Below are 16,137 nucleotides of genomic sequence, written 5' to 3' on the forward strand. Positions count from 1 at the left end.
CTTGAAATGAATGGCTCCGGATTTTCCGGCCGCCAAATGAAATGAATCAATCCAAATGCACAGGAACAGCATAAACAGGAAAACAGATGGATATCAGATACATTTCTCACATTAAAGGCCCGCTGAGTAAATCTGTAATGATTCATAATGAAAGAACCTTACACATGGGAGGCCGTTCCAGAGATACTCCATTAGGATGGCAATTATTAACTACTGCATTAAAAACAGAGCATGTGTGAGTGGTGTGTGAGTGCATGCATTAAATTAGACACATCCATGCCTCGGTATCTAACAAATATTGTGACATTCTTCGCCTATGATCAGCAGAGTGAGACTTGATATAATTAAAAGTCAGTGTCACATTTCCTGTGAGACACAGACTCTTTCCCCTCAATGGCTGATGCCTCTCTCTGTTGCATTGTGCTGATGAGGGTTATAATCCCTTTTCTTTTCCAGGAAGATTGCACAGCTAATACTGTATATATTTGCTTTCGTGTCAAATGATCTTTAAAATAGCTTATTTACACAACATATTTGGAGTAGAGTTTTTTGTTTCTCGAGGTTATCTTCAAGATTTTCAGATGTTTACTTTTCATTTTTTCAGTTCAGTATGTTAAATCAATGTTTTCATCTTAGTATGTTTATTTTTGTTGATTATGTTTGTTTCAGTTCAGCCACTGTTATTAGTTTCGCTTCACTTTAGTTCTCCGTTTACTTTGTTACTTCTAGTTCTAGGCCTAGTCTAGAATATAGGATGAGCCTAAAATGGATGACATACACCAATTAAATATGTCTGCAAAGCAGGATAAAGTATGCTCTAAATAAATCAGGACCTCATTACAGGGTGAGACACCAGCCTGCAGAACTTGGTAAAGCTCCAGGGAATCTGACACGGAATAAAATAATGTAAGGCACAGCATTGCTCAGGTTAGCGGTTATCTGTCAGGAAAAGGATGCATACGAAAAAAGGAAGTCACCGAAAAAATCCAGTGAGAAAGACTGTAGTTTCTTCACAAGAAAACATTGTTAACAACCGAACAAGAATCATTCCTCAAAATAGCACATCATTTGGCAGCCTAAGATAAGCGCATTACTGTGACAAAGCAATTATGAAACATAATAAAAGGAACAAATGAGTGAATATTGTGCTTTATTTGTGCATGAGGTTTAGCGCTGAACAGTTTAATTGATTCTCAACGGGATATCTCACTCACCGATAAGGGTGGAGCGGCCGTCTCCCAGAGGGTAGCGCTGGTAGCGAGGAACAGGGAACGGAGGCAGTTTGTGGAATTCGGAAAGTAGCAAGGGCTCCAGTCTAGAGGCCGATGGGTCGGAGGGGTAAAACAGGTTGAAGATCTGTGAACACGCAGGCCGGAGTTGAGACACTGCAGGATAAAAAGAAAAGATAGACATGAGGAGGAGGACAATCTAATGGGAATGTCTGCCAGTGTATCAAGAGGACAATATGTTCTGGTCATTAATTGGAGAATTTTTACACCAACCCTGGACAGCGGGAAGCACAGTGCGTCTCATGGCTAGCACCAATCCAAGAGGACAGCCCAGCAGAAAACAATCCGACACCTCAAAGTCAAAGCGACCTGGATTCAACATTATACTGGTGCTGCTGCTTGGTCTCAGGTCTGTTCCATCCTGTATCAAACTGAATACACATATACACACACATAGATGAGATTTACTTCAAAAGTTATATCACAGAGTTTTTGCCTTTGGATGACTCTGAACATTCTGGGAGTTGTTTAAGTCGCCCAAAACACTCAGAAAAACAAATCACAATACACAGTTGTGCTCACGGATAGTTTACTTGCTACTAAGGGCTTCAACATAAATTCTGACTATCTGTTGTCAAAACCTGGTTTTGACTTCGGCAAATCCAACAATTATTTCTTAATCGAATTGTCTGAACCAGTTTTCCTTGAAAAATGAAAAGAAAAAGAAATGCGGGTCCTGATATAAAATTGTATCTAACCCCAATGGATTACAGCAAGAATCTTTCTGCTAGACCGTCAATAAGTATTTCCTCACTGCCTTTCAAATCTCCACCCTTTTTGCACATTGTTTGTCTTTATTATCATCACTCTACAAGTGATGACAGAAAAGCTCTTAAAGACTCTGACTGGCTATCTCACCTCAGACTGAGTGTGAAAAGGATGGGGTGTACAGGGCCCCGGGGACAGATGATTGGGAGTGAAATGTAGTACAGCTGAGGGGTATGGATGAGCTAAGTGATAAGTCTCCCTCCAGTCCAGCGCTATCAGTCCTGGGTGAGAGTCAGTGCTTTTGTCCGGCATTTCTCTAAGCGACCCTATAGTGACTGCACAAAGCCCAAGATATAAAAAACTATGGCAAGATAACTTGCAATGCAAGGGCGGGTAATGAGAAGGTCGCTAGATCAATCATCCAGCGCTATCAGTCCTGGGTGAGAGTCAGTGCTTTTGTCCGGCATTTCTCTAAGCGGCCCTATAGTAACTGCACAAAGCCCAAGATATAAAAAACTATGGCAAGATAACTTGCAATGCAAGAGCTGGTAATGAGAATGTCGCTAGATCAATCATCAATATCAATCACTAGGCCAACCAGCACCATGGTGCCCTAAAGCAAGCATTTTTATTGTAAAAAACCCCCTACTTTTTTGTTTATTTTTGCATATCAATATGTATTTTCTAGATATATAAATAAAATGAGTTTGAGCTAACAGCAAATTTATCAAAATATTTAAACATACATATAAATATACAAAAATAGGCTGCACATATATCATGTCACATTTGACAAAAGATTAAGCATGAATTATCAAATGAAGCACTTTTCCCAAAATGACACCTGTGGGGTAAAGTGTGCCAGATGCTTCCGCATAATTTGTGCAAGTTACTTAACTAATAGCGCTAGAAAGCTTTGCATCCAGGAAATATTAAGTAAAAAACATGTTGAAAATATCACTACAATAAAATATACTGATTATTACAGTATAATATATAATATTAGTATTTGCATTCTGAATTTTTAAAAAAACTAAAGTTTAATATTACAAATTACAATATATATGCAAAATATGTTGAAAACAACATTAAAATATTCAGGATAATAGTATAATATCATCATTAATAAGTATATACATAAATACTGTTAATAAATAGTTTTAGAAAATGTTTCACAACTTTTAGAATAAATATATTGATTATAATTTTATATTATAATATCATACAATATTATATTTTCCAGACTGGCTTATAGGATTTAAGATTTGGGGAAATTGCAAAGAGCTTTTTTAAAAAAGTCTATTTATTCTTATTTGTGTTTAAATTTTATTTATTCTTAATTTATTCTTCAGTGACTTAATTTACCCCTCGACATGACACAAAATCACCCTAACTCAAATCTGCACAAGTAGACTACGTTATTTGATATGTAATTTTATGCACAATGACATAACAAATTGCTAGCTCTAATCGAGGGTAAAAACACGGAATGCTACTGTTTTAGGAACTATTTAAATAAAAGACCTGTGCTGAAGGTTTGTGACAACAACAGTCCTGAGAAATCTCTCTTGACACATCAATACCCTAAACAGCATCATTTAGAAGATAAACAGTTGGATGTTTGGACCTTTGCCGCCGTGGCATTGAGCAACTTCTATTGAAAAGGCATCGTTCAGTCTGCGCCTCATTCTCTCATACAGTACTTGCACACTGACTGCAGCTGTGCCTATTAATAGCACTGCAGCACGCAACATGCCATCGAGCAGCCAATATTGATAAACAGAAATGGGAAAAAGAGTGACACATTTATGGATGGCTTGGCCAGGGGGACACATCTGGGTAATCTTGTTCTGATTTCTTCTTACCAGAAAAGAAGTACATTCACTGATAATCCAAAAAATAGAGAATGACTAAGGATGCTGATCTGCTGCAAAAATAATTTTAAATTTACTTCTCTTTGAACAAAAACATACTAGTCCCACCTCAAACTCACGCTATTGGTTAGGCCAATGTTAACATGTCAGATTACTCCCAAAAAAAAAAAGAGCTATGCTGAAAATGCCTCTTCAGGGATTGTCTCTGCATGGAGAAAATATTGCAATAGAAACACTCACTTAAAGCATCATAAAACAGCATTTGGTCTCTGTTCTTGTATGCTGTACCTGCTGAGGAATGGGTGGTGCTGGCTGCCAGAAGAGTCTCCATCATACGAGTCGCTCTGTTTGCGGCTGAGTGGAGTTCTCCTGTTGCAGGTCTCACTGGGGGCAGATAGGTCGATGTTGCTCCTGCTAAGACGTTTGCTGGAGCTCAGGCTCGGACTGACCTCAGGGTTATCCTGAGTGTGTGGGAAAAGTGGGACAGCAGGTTGAATAGAGTCATTGTTTATATAATTGTGAAAATAATATAAGCGAGTGCTGAAATAGAGTGTCAAATATAGTCTGCCTGGTGTGACAGATGTTCTGTGCTCCCTGAAGATCACAGAAATGTGATTGAACAACCCACAGGAATTTGCTCAGAAGTTGCTCCTTCATAGCTCAGAGGACTAAATTGAGCTCTTGGTGATGTTTCATCGACTTTGTCTCAGAGCATTCAGAGATAGAAAAAGATGATGGGACAACTGTCGACATTCAGAGTTAAAGCTATAAAATAAATGTGGATAGAATAGCTCAGATTATTTTGCTATGAATTTTAATGAGACATTTTGGATATTGAGATATTCAGGCGTTCACATCTTGGCATATCTGAGCAGAGTTTGCAACATTGTTGAGATCTCATCTACAACCTTAAAGATGTGATACTAATAAGGGGGAAAAACAGAGAGGCAGAGGACTTAAGCAAATGCCTCCATTTATTCTCCAATAACATCTCATTGCAGTCTAAGAGATCTCAATTTTAGGGATGCAAAATATATCAGTAATATACCAGTATATATATATATATATACAGTAAATATAATGTCAACAGTGCATTCCTACTAAAAGTGATTTTTTACTAGAACCACAATAAGACAAGAAAGAAAAGAACAAAAGAACTTACAGATGTGTTAGAAAACGGAATGATTCAGTGTTTAAGAACAAACCTTTAAGCTCTCTGTGCTGTTTTGTCGGCTGCTGTGTCGTGGGCTATTGCTGAAACAGAGAGCGTCGAAACACAGCACACCTCCCACACAGTCGCCCAACAAACACACCTGTACAAAACACACACACAAACTAATTCAGCCAGAATCAGTGCCGTGTTATTGCATGCAATCAACACCGTCAGGCAAATCTCAAGATTGCATAATGACAGCTCAATCTACAGTGCAGCCTGACAGTAAATAACACGTTTAATTAATTGCACAGAAATAACACAGCGGCAACTCTAGCGCTTTCCTATTTGATGTTGATGAGCACAAATAATGTATAGATGCTCCAAAAACAAACAAATCCACAGGTCTAATAATCAGTGTCAGCAACAGACGAGTCTGTGCCACACTGCAAATGAACTACACGGCTATGGCCATGTCAAAAAGCACACCAATTTTCCTGCAAAACGTGAGGGCTAATATGCTATTTGAATAGTCCGGCTCCCTAGAGAGTCAACACTTGACACACAGCTCATGAACTGCAGTCAGCACTTTAGGAAATCATTGTGCCTCCTAAATTGACAGGAGTGTGTTATTGTATTAATCATGTGAGATTATGGAGTAAGATGAGTGGAAAGACCCCCTCCTTTTTGTCTGTTTTGAATGACTCATCACTGATGAGTCACTATCCCTGCCACAGACCCACACACCCTTCCCACTGCTGCTCCAGACAGCATTTGCCTTCCTAATACTGATCTGGGACTGCCTTCATCTGCCTGTGTGGCTCAATCTTGATTGTCATGGAAAAGCAGTCAAAAATGGTTTCAGGGTTGAGATGCAATCGCATGCAGTCACTTTTCCATTGCCTGCCCACTTTTTTTGTGGTGTTGGTTCCAGAAGTATAATTTACATACATTTTTCCTATATGGATTTTTGTTAAAACGTTATAAGCCATGAACTGAACCAACCAGCTACAAGGTAAATCACAACTTTAGAGACTTTGATTTGAAGCAAAAAAAAATTGAAAATCAACAAAATCACAAAGGTATTTAACAGGTTTAATGAGGGAAAGAACTACAATCCCATGAAACATTGTGAAAGACAATCAAATTAAAAACAATGAAGAAATACAAATTATTAATTTAAAGTTGTTGATTATATAAATAGAAACAATACACTTTAAGTTAATACACACAATTCTGATAATAAGTTGAAATCGGGAGTTTTGCATGAGGATGGAAAAGTTTTCACTCATGCATGTTTCACTCATGTTAAATTTATCACACAAATTTGCCACATTGTCCAAGAGAAAGCTGTTTGGTTTGAAAGGGACTTCTGTGTGAGCGATGCTTTATGCATGGACCTTTTGCCCATGGCTAATAAGACTGCAACTTAATATTGTTGGGCGCTCCTGAACTCACCTGCCCTGTGAACCCCTGTCCCTCTGGAGACTGCAGAAAGCTGTGGTACACCTGGTTGGCCCGGGAAATCACGGTCGCGACGGCATCTTGGTAGTGTGGAGCAGCTATGGCGAGCAGCGGTAAAGCGGCCAGAGGTAGATGGTCTACACTGCTAGACACGCAACTCTCATCGTAGCTATAAGGATTCAGACTGTGGAAGAGAAAAGCATGTTAAGAGTCCATACTGATGGCCCCGTGACAAAGCAACTGACACAAAACCTTTTGGTTTTGCTACCCTTCCGAACTTTAAGAGATTTAGTTCCCAAAACACTACATCAGCAAGTTTAATGACGACAGTTTGAAAAATCCATTTTAACAGGGGAGCCAGATTGTAGTCGCCTAAACTGGATATTAGCTAATCCAAGCTGGTCACAAGTTGGTACAAGTTGGACATTAGCTAAATAACCAGCCACTATGTTAAAAAAAAATAGCCTGACCACTTTAAATTACAGTAGTAAGATCAGCTTGTAGCTGGTTTGTTGTTTGTCCAAGATGTCTACCAGCTAACAACTAGCTCAGGCGAGCTAATAATCAACTCGGATGAGATAAATGACCAGCTCAGACTAGTTGATGACCAGTTTTGACTAGCTAATGACCATCTTAGACAAGCTAGAATAGCTCATACTACCTAATTACCAGCTTTGACCAGCTGATGACCAGCTGATGAACAGTTGTACCAGATAACGAGCAGCTTGAACTAGCTAATGACCAGCTGATGACCAGTTCTGACTACCTAATGACCAGCTTTGACTAGCTAATGATCACCTTAGACCAACTAATGACTATCTTAGACCAGCTATGACCTGCTCAGACCAGCTGATAAACAACTTAGACCAGCTACAAACGGATCACCATGTTTCAATATACCGCTAACCGCAAAAAAGTTGAATTTTTCAGCACAGATGATTAAAAGCGTGACTCAGATCAGAGAGATGACGATGATGCAACTCGACAAGAGGAATTACAGAGCTTGTCCAAGTACCACTGAGCAAGCCAAGGTGCTTTATCATGCTGCACTGCATGAGTCTGCATGAGCCCACAGCATAAAAGTGAAAGATCGCCCTGGCCCAACGTTGTCCCCTTGAACAGCAGTGCTAACCCCAGAGCCATTGATCAAGCAAAGTGAATAGTGACCCGAAGGCTCTGACAGAGAGAGACAGTGCTGGGGCAAGAGCTCCAAAATAACTGTACCTGTTTGAGGAGAATCACCAATCTGTGGTCTAAGTGGTCAAAACTTGCAAATTTGGCTTTATCTGGTTTGACAAACTGCCCTAAGTTAAAAAATATATATAGTTAGAAATTTAAATTGTTTATTTCAAATTCGAATTGCAATTCTGGAATCTGTTTGCTACCTCAATTCAAATTCTATTTACATTCAAGTACTGATTTGGAATTTAACACTCATTCTCAATTCTAATCTGAATGGTGCCAAAACCCTGGCGACAAAATGGCAGTGATGTGCAGAGCGAAGATATGAAACTTCCCGAGTGTGTAGTTGTGATAGGCTGTTGCTTGGCGAAGTGTGGCACAGGCTACTTGTGATAAATGACTGTTGAAGGTGATGCCTCCAAGTGGAAATGAACAAGTCCCAAATGGATCTGTCTGCTGGAGACCTGAAATAGTAGTCAGGCTCCTTTTATCATCCTGTTGTCTGGGGGAAACTATGTAGCTGAAGGAAGTCACAGAGGAGTCACTTCTCTGATTATAATGACAATTCATAAGCTCATTGTAATCAGTCTTCGTGACATTGCCCAATGTTCCACAAAAGCAGGTCCATTTACATCTTACTCAGCAGAGAAAGTCTGCTTCTCCTTTGTCCCTCTCTTATTATCTACTGCTATTTTTCTTGTAGTATTCTTCTGATAACATGCAGAAATTTCCTCCAAACTGTGCTTTGGCCACTGATCTTTACCCTGACTCCTTACAAGGCTAGGCTAATGCGCTATGACCCAGTGTGAACAGTAGTTCCTGTCATGTTTACATGAACTCTCCTAGCTGGAGAAGGACACAGCCATTACAGTAACAAGCCTGCAGACCAGGGGCCAGCCCTATTAGACACGCTCCACAGCAGGAGAGGAGCACCTCCAAACCACTCAGTATGCCCCCTAGCCGAATTTATTATTTATTTACACAGTCTATAATTAATATTTGGTCCATGCTAGCAGCTGGCATTGTTGCGGAGGTGCTGTTTTACCTCACTAATATGAATATGCCAGGCTGGGTAATGAAGTCTACCTGTCATCATTTTTAAGGGTAATGACTGTGCTTTCTGATACTTTTTAGTGTTTACTCTCAATAGGTAGCTCTCAAGTGTAGCTTTTTAGGCTGTCCATCACAAATTCAAATGGCTGTAGTAAGACAAAATAACAACAATAAACTGTAAAAACAAACCATGTTACAAAATGTAATATAAAGAAAGCACTAGGTCCAGGCTAAACTAACATGATACAGCAATATTTTTTCAAATATTTTCTGTGAGTGTTAGTTATGCGGTTGCTAATGTATTCTGAGCAGTTTCAAAATGCTGATATTGTTGCTAGGTTGTGCTAGGTGGATACTAGTGTTCTAGGTGGTTACTTCAGTCAAAAGAGCCCATTAGGCCCAGGCAAGTCTCAGTTCCCTTCTTTGCTAGGTGAGAATTTAAAGTCAGATTGCTTTGAAAAGTAATAGCACACCTCCTCTCAACAAGCTGAATGATTTGAGGTGTTATTCATGTCCATAGCAAAAACAGCACCTTAAGAACTGTTTTCTGTCAAAAATGTCTTTATCTTTGAGCTGCCTACACTCTTTACCTGAGGGAACTAGTAAAAAATAAATTCTCACCAGAAAAAAATGGATGGAAATTCAGAGAGAAGAACTTTGAGCACTGAACTTTGCTGTTTGTTATAAAATATTGATTAGACGATCTAGTTTCCCTCCCTTAAAGGGTTAGTTCACCCAAAAATGAAAATTCTGTCAGTAATTACTTACCCTCATGTTGTTCCAACCCCGTAAGACTTTCGTTCATCTTCGGAACACAAATTAAGATATTTTGGATGAAATCTGAGAGCTGTCTCACTCCTTCATAGGCTTCTAGGTAATTTCATCTGCCGGCCCAGAAAAGTTAGTAAAGACATCGTTAAAATGGCCCAAGTGACTACAGTGGCTCAACCTTAAGTTTATCAAGCGACGAGAATACTTTTTGTGCGCAAAAAACGAACGAAAATAACAACTTTATTCAACTATTTTTTCAAGGCCTCTGAGTGAGTTCACGAGAGCGCCACGACGCATGCACGAGAACTGAGAAGATGACGCAGATGGGTCTCAATGTAGTGTTTAAAATGGTTCTAAAGTGTGCATTTCCTGGATGTCCGAATCGTGAGAAACCAACGAGAAAACGTGAACTAACCCTTTAAGCTGTGAATACTAAGCTCTTGTACACAAAAGAATATGTTTGCTTGTTACTAACAATTGTGGATTTAAAAAGCAAAGGCCTATAGTAATGTAAAAAGTAAAAGTAATGTGGCAGTACCATGGTACGTTGATGCTATTGGATTAGGGATTTTTATTTATTTAAATAAATGTATACTTTTATTCAACAAGGATGCATTAAATTGATGAAAAGTTACAGTAAAGACATCTATAATGTTACAAAAGATTTCTATTTCAAATAAATGCCGTTCTTTTAAACTTACTATTCAAATCCAAAATAAGAAAAATGTATCACAGTTTCCACAAAAATATTTATCAGCAAATGACTGCTAAATATTCAGCTGTGCCATCCCAGGAATAAATAAATATTTAATATTATAAAAAATACAGCTTTGTTGAGCATAAGACATTTCTTTCAAAAACAAAACAAATAAATCTTTTTAATGGTAGTGTAGTTCAACATTTCAAGTCTACCATATAAAAATCATAGTCATTAACATATTTAACTCTCTGTTATGAATATCAAGCATAAATCAATAACACAAGCATTTATCCATCCAACCATCTAACATCTTACTAATCCTAGCATACTAATCCTACCGCCCTCATTAACGATGTTGGTAAAACTGACACAGGAGAAGTGACCCCTGTTCTTTCAAAGACAAAAGCTTCCAAGCCTACTCAGAACAAATGAAGACCCCTGTACTCCCTGCTAGCCTGCTCCACAGGCGATGGCTTCTGGGTCTCAAAATAACCCAACTCCAGCTGAGGAGGGTGAGAGGAAGGAGTTTTGATCAATAACCCACCTTCAGACTGCAAAAAAACCTCTTGCAAATGCACAAGTGGGAGCTAAAATCTAACAAGACATCCACAAACACTGCTGCATGTAAGAAAGTCATCTGAAGATCTAATTTGCAGGGGAGTCATAAGTCTCATTTATGTTTATAAAGCATTAGCTCTCATTAATGGGATCTCTCTTCCGACCATTAGGGCTCAGATAAAAGATATGCGTCTCAAAGCTACGTCTTTCAATCTCTCAAGCAACATAAGAATATTAAATGGTAAATATTTCCTCTTCCTTTCCATGATAGGGACCTAACAAGATGCATCGGCCACAAACAAATCCATAAGTTAACAAAAATAGCTTTAAATTTGTAAAATACTGTCCTTCTCCCAGTAAATTAAATTTCATAAACAAGCAATACCAACAACATGCCTGCTTAGTGATGCAGCTTTTATGCAATGAAGTAAATATAGTTACTTACATTTTAGACACATTATTGCCAACTACTTTGTCTGTTCTTGCTCTGCCACTGAAAATAGTTCCAAACAAATGCACAGCATAAAGTGTCAGACATATTTTACACCGTAATGGGGTTCTGAATGAATCTGTGTTTTTGAACGAATCGTTTGAGTGAACAATTCAATAACTTGTTCCTGAATGAATCAGCATTTTTTTTATTTTTTTTTTACAAATCGTTCCACAAAATAAATACTAAATAATGAAATAGTTTACTCATACATAAATAATTGGTTGAGTGAATAATGACTCACTCATTCCTGAATGAATCAGTATGTTACAACAAACTGGTTGAGTGAATGATTCAATGATTCACTTGTTGATAAACAAATAAAAGTTTTTGAACTAATCAGTTGAATTAATGATTCAATGACTCACTGTGCCTGAAAGAATCATCATCTTTGAATGAATCAGTTGATCACCGACAGTCACTTATCGCCACCTACTGATGCAACCAAGTAAAAGCCAGTCAAATCTCCACCACTAATGCACAGACTGTTCAAAAATCGAGAACCAGACAATAAAATGGACCTATAATAAAATGTTTAAAGTGGCAAAGATAAAGGCCTAAGACTAACGAGGAGTTACAGGTTGTAGCCCAAAGCAGATGAGGAATACGGAGCAGACTTGCACCATCAACACTCACAGGTGGTGCTGTCCTCGAGAGACACCTCCTTCTTATCTGAGCTGTGACAGAGCCCCAAATTGTTTTACTCCAGGAATCACGTATTGAATTGACTTGCACACTGTGCTTTGGTGAGAGAAAATCAATGTGGAAGCTTTTTTACCAGAGTTGCTAATTGGAAATCCTGTGTGGAGACGGCAAACACAAAGCTCCATAACATTCCGCCCCTCCTTTGCTAATGCATGTTTGAGTGTTTTCTGTGTGTAAGACGCTCATACTGTAAAGCCACATCTGTAAGCACACATCATTAGGAGAGGGAACTCATTAGCTTTTAAACAGAGGAACTGAGAACATACATGCATGGCAGCTCTACTGACAGAAAATGTGTGCACTATAAAAGAGGCTCTAAACATGGCAGTGAATTGTTAATGTCTGGACTGTCTGTCAATGGGGAGAAAGCAGTGAGCCTTGACTGGGTGATTCTCACAAAAACATGCCAAGGTCATATTTTACCCTAATACCAAAAAGAAAGAAAAAGAAAAACATTTGAATGTCAATTTATAAAATGGTATAATTTTATTTATTTATTTATAAAATGTCAACTTTTAGGACCATTATGTTTTTCTCACCAATTATCACCAAAATGTTTTACTTTAGTGTTCCTGTGCAATTCTCAATATTCTGAATGGTGATTCTCAGTAGATTCTCTTGACTATAATACAGATTTTTTTTTTTATTCATTACAGTAAAACAATAACTTTATTATACAGATTTTTTGAAAAAAATTCAATGGAAAAAAAACTGTACAAAAATACTGCTATAAAGTATAAATTAGGGCTGAAACAACAAAAATGTATTAAATCAATAGTTATCAATAATGAAAATACAATCAAATAAAAACTTCACAAGGTCACTTCAAAAGTCACAAAGTGGACTGCAGCAAGGATACAAAAAATTATTAAATAAATATACTTTTATATGGGCAAACCATCTGTTTTGAAAACCATATGTTTTCAAATATTATAAAAAAAAGAAGATTAATAGACAAAACCAGCAGATCAAATAGATTAGATATAAATGTGTGTGTAATTCACAAACTGCAAGAATAATGTCAAACTGCAAAAAAAACAAAAAAAAAGTGTTTAAAATTTCGACAGGTTTCGTTAGATTCACCCCATTGTTTAGTCCTCGCTGCTGCTGTCCAACAGGCAAGACCCAGCAGGAGATAAAATCAGCCACATGTCTCTTCCTGGAGCACCAGAGCCTTCTGATGTTGTTTTGGCTGATCTCGGGCTAAGCAACGGCGTAAACTGACAGCCTAATGCCTCCATTAACCATGTGGGAAGGAAAAGGAAGTCGTGCTGATGAAAAGAAAACCCTATTGTATGATTCTGAAGCATGTGTAAATGTGAGTTTCTGTGTATTCTGTATCCAGGGAGCACGATTATGACCTACAACAATTACTACTGTCTCTCCCTGCAGGCTGTTGTTCAATATTATATCACTTTTATTATATCCCCTGTCTCAGTACTGGACAAATGCAGACAGATAGGCATAAAACTGGTCATGGTTTCTGCATCTATCCATTTGTCCTTTGCTCAGGTTGGTTAATACTCACTGCAGCTCCAGCACTGAACCATAAAATCACGAGCAAAAGAGCAAATGCAGTTTGTATGTCACTCATGAACAGGGTTTATCATGTTAATCTCCACGGTACCCCAGTGATTGACATTTTTTTATTAGACTGTGTGCGCCATGGGAGCAGGCAGAGATTGTGATCATGTGATCAAAGATCCTCTTCTGCTCTGTTTGTTCCAACTCTATGGAGCTCCTCCATTATCATTGCTTCACCCAGGTGATGACAAAGACAGAACAAACCGACATAAAAGGCCTAAAGCTATAGAAGAAATAACTCAGAAGGGCCCTGAGCCACTGAGCCCTTGAAGCGATGGATCCACTTTTACGGTTTGAAGGGACTCTGTTAGTTTTAAAGGCTGATTCTCACAGAAAGTATTAGCGTTATGCTTACTTGGGGCTGTCTTCTAATTCTTATTCGCTTCATCCCTTATAAATGAACAGCGGCAGAGGACCGACAAAAAAATCATGATGTCTCGTCAAGCAAACAAATCAAATTAAGCCTAAGCTTTGTATCTTATTCTGAACTCTTGTTCTACTTGCATGAGATGAACAGATGCTGAGCAAAAGGCAATGCAAATTAATATGAATTATTATAAATTCTCCCTAACCAAGGGAATTGTTTTCAGGACTTTTTAGAGGGAAAATTTAAAGTAAAATATAAACTTCATAATTTAAAATACTGCATTTCCTTCTGGAATTTTCAGAGTGAAAATTAACAATTAATAAGAGCAGTGGCCGTAAGGGTGGTGAATTTACATTGCAATACACTGTTAATTATTTTTTGTAAAATTAATACTTTTATTCAGCAAGGATGCAATACATTGATCAAAGGTGACAGTAAAAACATTTATAATATTTCAAACAAATGCTGTTCTTTTGAACTTTCTATTCATCAAGGAATCCTGGAAAAAATGTATCACAGTAAACACAAAAATATTAAAGGGGACATAATACACGCAGTTTCTGACAATCTCATGTTAATCTTGAGTACCTATAGAGTAGAATTGCATCCTTCATATCTCCGAAGAGTTTTTAGTTTTATCAGATTTATAAAAGACAGATACGCTGTACCAAGTATTTTAGAAAACAGCCGAGCTCCTGGAGGCGTGCCGTGCAGAATTGCAGACGGCTTCCGTAACCCGAACTTGCACATTGATGGGCTCGCTCTTGCTCTCGCTCTGGTTGATGTGTGCACACACTTTTCAGGGAGAAGTGCCCATACAAGGAATCCCGCCCTTTATGACGCCATACAGGGCCATACTCGAAAAAAACGTTCCGAAACTTGCAAGAATCTTGAAGGAGTGTATTTGGCACAGAAATACTTCGTCATACAGTACATCCAATTTGTTTTTTAAACTTTGGCCATGTTTAGCATGAGAATCCAACTCTTTAACAGTGTAAATAAGTCAGAATGCATGAAATAGCATTAAACATCCCCTTTAAGCAGCACTACTATTTTTAACAATGATAATAATAAAGAATGTTTCTTGAGCACCAAATCAGCATTTTAGAATAATTTCTGAGGGATCATGTGACACTGAAGACTGGAGCAGTTATTTTAAATTGTAATTTGCTATATTAACGTTTTTACTGTAAACGCAGCCTTGGTTATCGTAAGATACTCATTTTCAAAACATTAAATCTGTAATGTGGCTGCTGTTAGGCGTTGGATCCAAGTGCAGTAAAAATATATTGAAACAGGACAACTGAAATAACCCTAGACAAGCAACAAGATAGGCACGTGCACGTGAAGCTACAACAAACACACACGATACAACCATGTATAGGCAAAGCTAGACAAAGAACAAGAGAAGCGCTGGGGTATAAATAGACATGGGGTGATGAGCAAACAAGACACACCTGGGAAACAATCAAGACCTAATCAGGGTTACTATGGAAACAAGCAAGGCAGAAGGCAAACAGGAAATGAACACAGGACCAGGGGGGACACAAAACACTTCAACATAAAAGTCCTTTAGGAAACAGGCTGAGATCATGACAAAAACAATATTAACAACTTTTTTAATCATAAAGTTAATTTAATCATAAAATACTATTGGTTTGCATTGATAAGTGCAGCAACTAATATTATATTATTATTATATTACATGTTTATTTCTTGGAAAGTAAAGCACTGAGCTAGTTGAGATGCAGATACAAATAAATATTATTAACAACAGTAACATGTAAAAAAAAAAAAAATGTATAGGGTAAAAATGCTATATATATATATATATATATATTTTTTTTTTGGTAATCACAATTTAAAAATAATGATATTTATAGCTTTGAGGTGCTGGAAAGTCCTTGTAAAGTGCCTGAATTTCACTCTCAAAAGGTTGTACGAACCCTGAAATGAAAAATATGTAAAATATTCCACTATTTCTGCCACAATACCATAGTTACAGTTAGCGTTACTACATTAAATCCATGGTGGATATTGGTGATTTATGGTCTGAAAAGCCTTCTATAACTTGTTCGTTCATGGCACAATGTTTCTCCTGGTTTCTACGTCAGCGCTTTTTGATCTGATATATATAGTTTATAACATAGAATTCTGCTCTGAATTTGAATGCTTCACACTAGATCGTGCAGCGATAATACTGCAGTGAATTCAAATGCTTGATTTCCTGATTTCCTGG

General features: G+C 37.8%; 1 protein-coding gene across 5 annotated transcripts in view; it reads right to left on the minus strand.

Moving 5' to 3' along the window:
- Window positions 1-16,137, minus strand: part of pitpnm3 (PITPNM family member 3) — a 94,269-nt gene that overhangs the window by 22,568 nt on the left and 55,564 nt on the right. For all 5 annotated transcript variants that reach the window (XM_082180480.1, XM_082180481.1, XM_082180479.1 and 2 more), the window contains 5 exons: window positions 6,483-6,672; window positions 5,077-5,184; window positions 4,160-4,332; window positions 1,503-1,660; window positions 1,215-1,385 (listed from right to left, as the gene is read on the minus strand). In XM_082180480.1, the coding sequence (XP_082036606.1) occupies window positions 1,215-1,385; window positions 1,503-1,660; window positions 4,160-4,332; window positions 5,077-5,184; window positions 6,483-6,672 (800 nt within the window). The remainder of the gene's footprint in view (window positions 1-1,214; window positions 1,386-1,502; window positions 1,661-4,159; window positions 4,333-5,076; window positions 5,185-6,482; window positions 6,673-16,137) is intronic.

Source organism: Leuciscus leuciscus (genome assembly GCF_965113295.1).
Source record: "Leuciscus leuciscus genome assembly, chromosome: 9".
In the NCBI taxonomy this organism is placed as follows: Eukaryota; Metazoa; Chordata; class Actinopteri; order Cypriniformes; family Leuciscidae; genus Leuciscus; species Leuciscus leuciscus.